Source organism: Onychomys torridus, chromosome 15, assembly GCF_903995425.1.
Source record: "Onychomys torridus chromosome 15, mOncTor1.1, whole genome shotgun sequence".
Lineage (NCBI taxonomy): Eukaryota > Metazoa > Chordata > Mammalia > Rodentia > Cricetidae > Onychomys > Onychomys torridus.
The window spans coordinates 17,318,670-17,331,222 of NC_050457.1; the positions used below are offsets into that span (position 1 = coordinate 17,318,670).

General features: G+C 44.7%; 1 protein-coding gene across 1 annotated transcript in view; it reads left to right on the top strand.

Annotated features, from left to right (window-relative positions):
- Positions 1–11,139: 11,139 nt before the first annotated feature.
- Arsb (arylsulfatase B) overlaps positions 11,140–12,553 on the top strand; it is a 166,460-nt gene continuing 165,046 nt past the window's right edge. The window contains exon 1 of the mRNA XM_036207196.1: positions 11,140–11,598. Within this exon, the coding sequence (XP_036063089.1) occupies positions 11,215–11,598 (384 nt within the window). The 5' untranslated portion in view covers positions 11,140–11,214. The remainder of the gene's footprint in view (positions 11,599–12,553) is intronic.

The window sequence follows — 12,553 nt, forward strand, 5'->3', positions numbered from 1 at the left end:
AGACAGGAAAGAGGGACTGGGCATAAGGAGCCGTCCAGTAAGAATAAAAACCGAAAAGGACCCTTAGGATCAGCAGGTGGTCTTTCATGCCGCCAGCACCAACAATTTTAAGGGATCAGCGAGGAGAAAACCCAGACTGCATTACAAGGTGAACAAGAGACAAAGCATTGGAGAACTGGGACATACATTTATTTTTTTAGTCTAGGGTAAGTAATCTCTGAATAAGATGTTTATAGAGAGTGTCAGCAGCAAGCATTTGGCTGCAGACTTAAAAAAAAAAACCTCTTAATAACAGAAGCTGAGACGATGGTTTTATTTAAATCACTTAGGAAGTTTGGTAGGACTGGACCATCTGAAGTATCTTAGTTCTCTTTTCCTATGTTGGCAAGGCCTCCTCAGTTCTAACTGTGTACAACTACATGATTAATATCAGAAGAGAGGAGCTGTTAAGTAAGATTAAAGGCTGAGCTGGGCGGTGGTGGAGGCAGGCGGATCTCTGTGAGTTCGAGGCCAGCCTGGTCTACAGAGCGAGATCCAGGAAAGGCACAAAGCTACACAGAGAAACCCTGTCTCGAAAAAACAAAACAAAACAAAAAAAAATTAAAGGCTGAACACTCCCCCCCCCATGTTAAGAGAGGGGTTATTAATGATACTAGTAGCATGAACAATTTCAGGGAACTGATGAATGTAAAAGCTAGGCTGACTTTGATCATACAGATCAATATAGGATTACGTAATACAAATGATTAGCTTCAAATGAACACTTTCGGTTACTTATATCTTTGGATGTTTAAGAGTTTGATTTTTTAAAAAAGTGTGTGTGTGTGTGTGTGTGTGTGTGTGTGTGTGTGTGTGTGTGTGTAACCCCAGTGCTAGGATTACTAGTGCACAGAACCATGCATGGCTTTGAGTGTGTGTGTGTGTGTGTGTGTGGGAGGGTTCTCTGTGTAGTCCTGGCTGTTCTGTAAGCCCTCTGTAAACCAGACTGGCCTCCAACTCACAGAGATCCACCTGCGTCTGCCTCCTGAGTGCTGGGATTAAAGGCAGGTGCCTGGCCACACATGTCTTTTATGTGAGTGCTGGGATCAGAACTCACATGCTTGCCCAGCAGGCATTTTATTAACTGACCATCTCCCCGGGCCCCTTGATGTACCTTTGAGACATGGTCTCATTTTATAGCCCAGATTGGCTTTGATCCTTCCCCCAGTCTCTCAAGTACTAGAATGACAGGTCTGTCCCAGTATGACCAACTATCACTTACATCTTAATGGACATTGCACTCTTTACAGAGGTAATTTGGAGAGCTACAGTTTTCTCATGGGTTCCCGATATTCACAGCTTCATGCAAGTTGTTTTCAGAATGAGTTTTTGCGCTGGAATCACTCAAGTTTACATAGGTTGAGTCTGTGTCTTCAATCCCTATAAATCTAGCTACTCTATGTCTAAAGATCAAGCTGGAAATAACAGTAACCACAGAGGATTTTAAACAGAGACAGAAGGTGAGTCTCTTAGCATTGTTCTACGTGATTTGAGTTTCTGTTGGTTAGCTGTATTAAAAAACAGTAGGCTAACTATGAGCTTCAACATGTACAGTAAGAGAAAATGATAGGGTCATATGTGAAATATCTCACTGGTTTTGAATATATATGTCAAATTCAGACTCTTTTCAAATTATTTAAAGATTAATTTTTTTTTATGTGTGTGTGAGCATGTGTGTGTATGCCACCTGTGTGCAGGTGCCTGCCGAGCTAGCAGAGGGCATTGGATCACATGCAGGTGGCATTACAGGCAGTGTGTGAGCTACCCAACATGGGTACTGGGAACTGAACTCCAATCCTCTAAAAAAGCAGCTCTGAATTGCCGAACCCTAGACTTCTTCTTTTCAAATTGTTAATTGTGTGAAAACCGAAGAAGCACTCCATGAATTTCCCCATGAACTGGAAAATTTTCAAGTACAGAGGATGCTTATAATGAACCAGAATTGTTCTCAAAGAAACAAAGACACAGACTATTATAGTTCGGTTATGAGAGCAGATTCGCCAAACTTATCATTAGATTGAAGTCTTTTGCTAATCACCTGTGTGTTTGTTGTTCATGTAAAAGAAACTGTGAAGTCAAAAGCTTTAAAAAATGGTTTTTCAATAAATGGGCAAATCTGGCTGCATCGACATTTAAACACTGACACTTCAAGGAAACTGGTTTTGCTGATGTCATTGACACATTTATAAATCTTGAAGCTTAAAGACAGCAAGATTGAGGGGCTGGGGACATTGTTCAGTGGTTAAGATCACTTGCAGAGGGCCAGGGTTCCACTCCCAGCACTCATATGGCAGCTTACAACCATCTGTAACTCTAGTTCCAGGGAATCTGATGCCCTCTTCTGGCCTCTGTGGGAGCTGCACCCATGTGGTGCACATATATACATGCAGGCAAACACTCACATACATGAAATTTAAAAAGTAAATGAATTACATACATGGCAGACCAGTTTATTACAACAGATATTAATTAATACTGTCCTTTTCAAAATACATTACCTAATTTATTTTAGAAATATTATCTTCTTTCTTTTGTGATGTAATATTCATTTCATTTTTATTTTTCTCATTTCCTTTTTACTGATATAATGATATATGTGTATATCAATAGAAAAGTTTTCAGTCTTATATTTCTTTTCTGGTCACTACTTCTCATTTTATTTTATGGTATTACTGAAAAATAACTGTGTCATATAGAAGAGGCAAAATTATTTTAAAAATTGAATTCCATCATTTGGTTATCCAAAATGGTTTCTTTTTTCTGGTATTGGAGATTGAATCTATGGCCTTGCACATGGTAAATGAGCATTCTACCACTGAACTATCTCCCTAGACCCCCTTTCAAGACCCAGTCAAAGTTGCCCAGGTTAGCCTTAAACTGCAAAACTCTTCCCCAGCCTCCTGAGTAAGGGGTCTTGATGTGGATACTGCTCTGTATAAATAAAATGCTGATTGGCCAGTAGCCAGGCAGGAATTATAGGCGGGAAAAGCAGAGAAGAGAATTGTGGGAAGAAGAAGGCTGGGGAAGAGATTGACCAGCCTGCCATCCAGGGAGCAGCATGTAACAGGCACATAGGTAAAACTACAGAACACAGGGCAACATATAGATTAACAGAAATAGGTTGAGTTTAAGTGTAAGAGCTAGTCAGTGGTAGGCCTGAGCTAATGGCCAAGCAGTTTAATTTATATAAGCTTCTGAGTGATTGTTTTATAAGTGGTAGCAGTGATTATTTTATAAGCCCAGCAGGGGCTGGGCAGGACTGGAGAAAACTTCAGCTACAGGGCCTCTCTATGGGCTTAGCTTGCCAAACAGTTCAAATATTCAACTTAATATGCAGAATGACTGATGAGGATTCTCTGAGGAGCCACCAACAGTCCCTAGGATCATGGGGACCAGACACTAGCAGGAGCTGGAACCACAGGAAGTTACAGTCTACTGCCACAGCTATACCCTAACTCTCAGCCTCCACACCCTGATCACGGCTCCTTATTGAGTCTGTCCAGCTGGATGTTAAGGAGGTGAAGAGGCCTGGCCTCTTGTGCAAGGGCTGGCCCCTTGTGACATAGAGCAAAGAAGAGGAAGACTATGGAACAGATAACACAGCATGGACAGTGACTGCTACTTGGACCATCTGTGGATTCATGGTCAAGAGCAGCATGTGTGCCTAGTGGGAAGGAGTGAGTTTTGGGTGGGCCAACATTTTAAAAAAGCCTACTCATGTTATGACTGTTTATTGCTGTGACCACCTGATGTTATGGTTTGCAACTGAAGGGTAGAAGGGTTGATTTGGGGCCATGGTTTGAGGACACATTCATCATGAGGGGCTATAAACTTCTAGCTCATCCATGACCCAGGGACCCACTTCCTCCAAGCAGGCCACCCTTCTTAAAGGTTCTACAGTACCTCCAAACAGCAGCATTACCTAGGGATAAAGCTTTCAAAGCACAAACCTGTGGGGAACTTTTTACATTTAAACCATAACTCCATGACAAAGTGAAATATTCTCCTTAAAATAGCACATATATTGATTTCTTCTCTATAAGTGGATTTTTGTTATAGAGTATGATTTTTTGTTATAAACACGTGTTCACATTAGTTTGCATATTGGACATGGCTGGAAAGAGTTTTCATGTAGTTTATTTTTAAGAAATGGATAAAAATGTAGACAGTGTGGTATACCAAAAAAAAGCAGTGTTCACATTTCTTTTTATGCACAAAATAAGGACACAAAATATACAAAGGTCCATGAATTCTAGAAACTGACACTAACTGGGCTGAGAAATAAGCCGTTGCCGTGGGCAGATGTGGTCAAGGAGAGAAGAAAATGGATTGCTTTGTTAGAATCCATTGCTGTAGGCACACTGCCACGCCAGAATCTCTCCATCAGAACAGAACCATGTTCTTCTCTCGGCTCTGGCTGGCTTTGAGATTGGAGGTGATAAGCAGTGGCCAGGATGAAGGAGTCAAGGAAGTTTCATTTTGAAATAGCATCAGCTCTTATTCGAACTTACTAATTTCATAGATTTGGAGAATCTTAGAGCTAAAGGGAATTATTTATCTTCTTTTCCTCTCACCTTTTCCCTCCCAAAACACACACACACACACACACACACACACACACACACACACACACACACACACACACACACAACTGAACGTGCTACTTATGAAGAATTACCTTTTAATAGGCTGTCTATGGGCTCAAGGGTTCTTCCTGCTTCAACAGTACAGAAAGTGTATGCATGTTAGTACTAACAAATGGAAGAAAGGTCCAAGGACCTCAGAACACTCCTTGGACACCTGTTTTAGGACTTTACACACCTATGAGACCCTTTCCTCTTAATACAGATGCCCCTCACATCCATTTCTATAACTAAATCCATCATGGAAATAGTTTAGTAGATGGCATCTAGATGAACAGGCTTTGGTCCTCTTTCTGATGCTTGAGTGCCCGACCGTGCCAGTCAGAAGCGGTGAGTAAGATCAACCACAACTTAACACATGGGTACACCGTTCAGTTATCTCTGAAGAAAGCCCTCTTGCCAGTCTTATCTCAGAAGTTACATAGCTTTTCTTCATACACACCAACGGTTTCACATTTAGACATAAGGTGTGGAAGGCGGCTAGGCCTTTGGAGCCAGGACTGAACATTCAAAGGCACTGAGACAAAACGGTTAGGGAGAAGCTTTGAAACACAGGAGGTCTGACTCTGAGCTTAGCTTGCTGGTTTTCAGCACAAGCCAAATGCAGCATGAAACTGTGGGCGTGGGGAGCTGTGGGTGTGGATCCTCACTGTAGGGGAAAATCTTGCTCGTGGCATTTTGCAAATAGTGCCGTTACATTAATAATAATAATAATAATAATAATAATAATAATAATAATAATAATGTTAATGGGAATAGGACAAGAAGGAATAGATACTTGGAAGGTACAGGAAAATTCAGTATGCCCCCATCCCTTTGCCTGATCAACCTGTCTACCTAGAGACAACCATACACACTGAAGAAAATAAAAGCATGCCATCCATAACTCTCCCTAACTCCAAGAAAAGGTTGTATTGGTGATTGTTCCACATTATCTTTATAAATGATTAAAACTTCAAGGCACATCACTAACAATGATTTGAAAGATAAAATAGCAATGACGGCCCCATTTCAACAACAGCAGAGGAGGAGGAGTACTCAGGAATTAATTTAATACGAAAAAAGTAAAAGTGTTGGAGGAGGCACTGGAGAGATGGCTCAGTGGTTAAGAGCACTGACTGCTCTTCCAGAGGACCCAGGTTCAATTCCCAGCACCCACATGGTAGCTCACAACAGTCTGTAACTCCAGTTCCAGGGAACCTGACACCCATGGTAAAATACCAAGGCACGTAAAATAAAAATAAATACATTAAATCCATCACCCCCCCCCCAAAAAAAACCAAAGTTTTGGAGGAAAATCTTAATGTACTCCTAAAGGTTACACAATTATACCTTAGGAAATAGAGAAGCACCTCTCACTTGCTGCTATAATGGAGTATCCCAGCAAGCTTGGTCTCAGAAAATTAACTTAGAAATTTAATTCAGTTCCAATAAAACACCAGCAAACATGTTATTTATTTATTTTGAAACAGGGTCTTGCTATACTGGCCCTGAGCTGACCATCTTCTTGCCTCAGCTTCCTGAGTGCCGGGGTTGCAGGTGTGTACTACCATGCCCAGCTCAGACTTTCACTAGACCAGGCATGTTGATAGGAAAGATCACACAGAAAAAAGACATGCAGGAGTAGTTGGAAAACATTAAAAGTGCAAAGCTGTGGGAGGTCACCGGCCCTATCACACACTGAAAGGTGTATGAAAGTGTCTCTAAGAGAAACAATAGAAACCATGGGTAAATAAGGCCAGTGGAGCAGGACATAGGCCCAGTGGCTATGGAAATAAAGTACATGATAACAGTGGGTACCTATATCTTTGAGGCACAAATAGACTTCCTTTAAGTGTTGAATAGTAGTTCCATCATCTGGAAGTATCACAGTTTATCACCTTGCTTTTTTAGACAGGCTTTCATTTAATAGCCCAGTCAGCCTGGCCTCAAACTCATGACCTTCCCACAAGAGCCTGTCAGGTGTTGAGGTTACACTGCAGTGTGTGCTCAGGACCCTCCCACAGGAGTCTATCAGGTGCCAATACTACAATGTGCCGCCAGTCCTGGTGGTCGCTGACTTCAAACCACTAATGTTAGAGGTCAAGAATCTGAGTGATTTGCACTCTAATCTTTGGGTCCAGTTTCTGCTCAACTCTGCCCAAGGCCCCTCCTGTCTCCATACTTGGGGATAAAGGAGTTTGAAATCCAGGCTGACTTAAGGCGGTCTTTGTTGGCAACTGCCTCCCATCTTCTTGGTGACTTTCCAAAGGCATCTTTATTCTTCGGGAGGGGAATAGATCTGGTGGTATCCACAATGGGCCCATGGCTTCATATAGATACATTCAGGTTGTGGGGGTGTGTATGAAGATTTATGTATGTGTTGGATGCAAATCACAGCTCTCACTCTAAGTGAATAGAAGTTAGTTTACTCAGAGCCAAGTAGGAATTGTAGGTGACCCAGGAACACAGATTCTGGTTGCCCCAAACGACATGTACCAATGTAGAAGAGGTCATGGAATGAAAGAAAACTGTATGCCCAGGGACTTGTCAATTACATTGGTGGAAGCATCATGTAGGTGTGCTATGGTCAAGCAGAAAAATCTCTTCTGTAGGTTTCAGATATGGTCTTTTAACATTCTTAGCTTAGGCTAGGTGAAAGCTAGTGGTCTGCTAAGTTAATACATTCTTAAAGATTCACTCAATGGATGCAAAGGCGTTGGGCCAGATTCAGAGATTAGTAATACATGGTTATTAGGGAGACTGAAGATGGCCCAAGGTAATTTTGACTCTTGCCTGGAAACCCTGCTTCTCTCCACAACCACTAGTTGCTATCGACTGTCTACCGAGAGCCAAGAAGCAATGGACACAAGACCAGGAAACACACCTCAGCACCAATTTTGGTTTCTAAAGGCCATCTTCCACCCAGGAGAATCAGAGTTCCTTACAGAAATACTAATTCCAGAGCAGAGGAGGAGAAATACCCAACGGGCCTAAGGAGATCTCATTGTGCCAAAAAGTAAAGAAATGATGAAATCAGAGATGATAAAGGAGAGGCCCAAAGGACACAAGAACCAGATGGCTGAGGCTTCTGTGGGTGACTCAGAGAAAATTCAGGCATAGAAATAACTATGTGACTCCTGACTTACACTCTTGATCTTCGCCATGTGCCCTCCTCAGAGGACAATGCTGCTGCATCTCCACCACCAAATCCTAACTGATTTGAGATGGGGCCCAAAGACACAGGACCAGACACAGTTCAACCACAAGTTGCCTCCTGTGTGTGGACTTCCAGCTCCCTCTAGCTCTGGCTCCTCCCCTGGAAAACTCCTTTTGTTCCTGTTACCTTCCACCTTACCTTTTCACCCTGTCTTTTAAATGTTTTCTTATTGGACTCTTCCCTGTATCCCAATGAAAGGTCCGCACAAGCCTTCCAATGGCTCTCACCCGACATAGCCTCTGGCTCAGCAGTGATGGGGCTCCAACCGGTACCACACCGCCAACCGACCAATCAGATCAAGGAAGACCTGACCTCGGTAAGGAAAGCATAGTCATCCTACAAAAACTGAATAGATTCCTTCCCTGGCTGCTGTAGTCCTCCAAAACGACACAGGTCTCGACTCAGTGACTGCTGAACTAGGAGGCGTGAGTGCCTTCCTAGGGGAAGAATGCTGTCTTCATGCAAACCAATCAAGGAAATGCTAAACAATTATGAGAAAGAATCGAAACCAGAGAAAAGTTAGACAATACTTTCTGGAAGGATATCTGACACTGGTTGGGGACCATGGATCTCCCCCTTGGCAGGCCCAATCTACTAACCATTCTACTAACTGTACTCTTTGGTCTCCACCTTTTCGGCTGTCTCACCAAGTCCCTCCAACAAACACTACATGCTTCCACCCCCGAGAAGGTCACAGAATTCTTTATGGCAGAAAACTACCAGCTCCATCCCACCCGGAAGCTACCTCAACATGCCCCTTCCAATGTTGATTGTAGCCCCCTTCCAACAAGAAGCAGCTTCCCTAAAAGGACAAATCCCCCATCCTACCCCCCTTTTTTTCTTTTTACCTTTCCAGAACTGGGATATGTTGGCCTCAGGTCATGAGGAATTGAGTCAGGCTGTATTAGGCAATAGCCCCAAGCCATAAAGAATGGCTAAGTCCCAGCCTGACCATTCTGGATCCACCTGCAGAGACAGTATGCCCAGATACTGAAAACAACCCACTCTGCTCCCAATCAAATCACAAAGAAACGGCTCTGACTTCCTGGTTGCTACCTAAGTGTGTGTGTGTGTGTGTGTGTGTGTGTGTGTGTGTGTGTGTGTGTATGTATGTATGTAAATGCACTCAAACTTTCATCCCTTGGAAAAGTTGGGGCCACTCTCTATAATAACACAGTTTCTGACTGTTGAGATAGGGGAGATGATTATGCTAAAGTATTAGGGCATATTAATCAAAACGAGATTCCCAAGAGTTCATAGTGAAGTAAATACATAGTGAACTCAGAAACTCAGAGAGAAAACTAAGAAGTCACTATTGGTAGCCATCCTAATTATAACCAATTCAAGCAAGAAACAGAAACCAAAAAGCAAAATCTGGGGACTACTTGGAAATTACAAGGGGGGGATGGTAAGTTTGCAATGGAGACAGGATGCCAGGAACACAGTGATCCCATAAGAGACCAATCAATACTGTGCCTCTCTCTCTGTCTGAGGCACCAAGAAGCACCTCGTTGCTTTCCTGCACGCTTGCACAAAGCTGTTGCCAGAGTCAAGTTCTGATGAAGCATTAAACAAACACCTGTAGAGAGAGATTTTAAAAACTAACCACTGGGCACAACGTGCATGAGAACATAGATGGAAAGTAGAAGCGTCTCTTCCAGATGCCCACTTCCAGGGCACCACTGGCCTACTTAGTTGAAAGTGTGGACACAGGAAGTCTGAGTGTGCATTTAGTTTCAGGAGTGGTAGTTAGAGGAGGGTTTGCTCGGCTATTTGAGCTTTACCAAGAAGGGCAGGGAGGGCCTGGGGTGGTGACGTATGACTGTAATCCCAGTTCCTCTCAGTAGTTAGATGGAGAAGCAGGAGGACAGAGCTGGAGGAGGCTATCCTGGGCTACACAGTGAGCACCTGGCTTTAAAAAAAAGAAAGAAAGAAAAGAGAGGGATATAGGGAACAATTGTGGGGTAGAAGAATATGCAAAGACCACAGTGGACATTTCTGTCTCCTCCTATGCTATCCTCATCACAAAAGTAAACAAACTGCTCTTTAAGATAGTCTCTTTGGATTTTAAAATGCTAAAATTTATAACTTTCAGCTGGGCGTTGGTGGCGCACGCCTTTAATCCCAGCACTCAGGAAGCAGAGGCAGGTGGATCTCTGTGAGTTCGAGACCAGCCTGGTCTCCAAAGCGAGTTCCAGGACAGGATCCAAAGCTACACAGAGAAACCCTGTCTCATAAAAACCAAAAAATAAAAAAATAAAAAAAATTAAAAAAAATAAAATTTATAACTTTCTGGCTATATTTTACTAAAAATGAAAAGTAGTTATCTACTTCAAAGGGGAAAAATGTTTGTGAAGAGGGAAACATGCGTTTAAGGATAATTTTCCAAAAAAGGAAAAATTCTTTACTCTCACACAAATGCAAAAATGAACATATCATCAGATTTTATTTAACTTAATGAAGAAACCGCTAAGAAGTTAAAACCTGTATATGGAACAATACAAAAAGCACCTGTCAATCAACTGCATAGGAGCCATTTGAGTACATCAGCAGGAGTTATTTTTTTTTTTCAAGGCTATCATTCACCTGCAGCTTCTAAAGCCGTAAAATAACTCCCATGGACTTGGCCTCGGCCTGAGAGGATGTGTTCTCTAGGGAGTGTGGCATTTTCTCCTCCACCTAACACTTATCGCTCTTTTCTAGACATTGAGTAAGCGTCTTCCATGGGCACACTCCAAACAACTTGGAAATGAAACTTCACCATCAAATAGGCCCTGTTCAGACGGACTGTGTGTTTGGCCCACTGCTGATGGGAAGGAAGTGGCTTCATGGGTACCCACTTTCCATAAATGAATCAGAAACACATCTGCACAGCTCTCTATTTTCTCACCTGCCCCAAGCTACGGCCTTGAACTAGACACAACTTACTAGTTACAATACCCCCCCACCCCACACACACACACTCGAGAAAAAGGGAGAGACAGACGAGGGGGGGGAGCGGGGGGGGGGAGACAGAGAATGTGGGGCCAGGAGTCGAACCATTTACAAAGTGGTTCTTCTGGGGGTGAAGGGAGCGCTAAATATCGTCTTTAGCTGCCAAGGTTACGGCTAGATTTAATCAGATAAGGGATGTGAAAACCCTTTGGAACGTGTGGATCTCAAGTTCACGGCTAGGAAAAAAAACGGGCCTCGGGTCTGGGCTTTGGAAGCACCAGCCGAGTTTGCACGCTTGCCGAGTTTGCACGCTTGCTCTGTGCGGCTCCTCCCCCGACCCCTCTGGGAGGCGGAGGGAGTGGACGCCGGCCCTCCCCAGCCCGCGGCCCGCCCAGGTGAATGAAATCGTGCAGGGGCCCCGGGCTACTCAGTTCCGGATTCTGTCCGGGACGCCAGCAGCTCGGGCTAGGCTGGCTGCGAAGGATGGGCGAGCTGAGAGCATGCACAGGGAGGCAGGCCCGAGGCCCCGGGCTGCAGCTGCTCCTGCTGCTGCTGCTGCTATGGCAGCCGTCGCCAGCCTGGGCCTCCGGGGCTGCCCGGCCGCCCCATGTGGTCTTCGTGCTGGCAGATGACCTGGGCTGGAACGACGTGGGTTTCCACGGCTCGGTCATCCGCACGCCGCACCTGGATGCGCTGGCGGCCTCCGGGGTGATCCTGGACAACTACTACGTGCAGCCGCTGTGCACGCCCTCGCGGAGCCAGCTGCTCACCGGCCGCTATCAGGTACCAGGCGGCCCCCCTTCCCCACCCGAGTGGCTCCCCGAGCCCGGGCGCTCGCACCAGGGACACAGTGGGACCGTGCTCGCTGCCCATGGCGTCCCCAGGCCTCTGCGCATGCCCGGTCTCTTCTAGGTGGCCCGTTGCCATAGTGGCTTTCGGTTTCTCAAGGTCTGAGGAGTGGAGGTTTCTGGGAACTCGAGGTGCTGTGCCTTTGAAGCCCCAGGGACAAGGGTAGATGGGGTCCTGAGGAGGAAGGTTGGGAGAGGGAGGCCCAAGGAGCCCCAGAGTGGAATTAAAGTGAGTGGGATGGATCCTGGTAACTGGTGTGCTCAGTGGTCCTAGGTCAGGAGTGACCCACTTGGACAGGAAAATAGAAAACCCCGTGTAGATGGGACTTTGAGAGATTAATGTGGAAACATTAGAAAGACTGGGATTGTTGACAAGGGGAGCATGATCAGAGAAGCCTGCAGTGTATGAGACTGGGGGGTACTGTGAAAAGTCTTAACCTTTACCCCCAGTCCCTCTTGTGCCTTGGGGCCCCAGCCCCAGCCCCAGCCCCAGGTGAGATAAGGCACACCCCAGCTCCTCTGTATCTGCCTTTCCTTTAGTAAGTTACCCGCTTGCCTGTAACTATGCATGTGTCAACCACCTGGAGACTCCAGCGCCCCCCCCCCCCCCCAGGCCCTACGCTATACATAACCAACAATGGAAAGTCATTTCTAGATTCCCCACACCCCTAGAGTAAAAAACACAGGGTGCTGATACTCCTTCCAAGTTCGAGGGTAAATCCAACCTGTATGAGCATCCTTGCTGTGCTTGAGAGAAGTGTCTGCAACTAACGTATTTACCCACAGACTATGTGTATGGTAGATGACTAAAAACAGTAAGAACATTTCTGTAGTGTTTTATGGTCTTTAAACTTAATTTTAAAAAACACCCCATGAGGTAGGTACTGTGA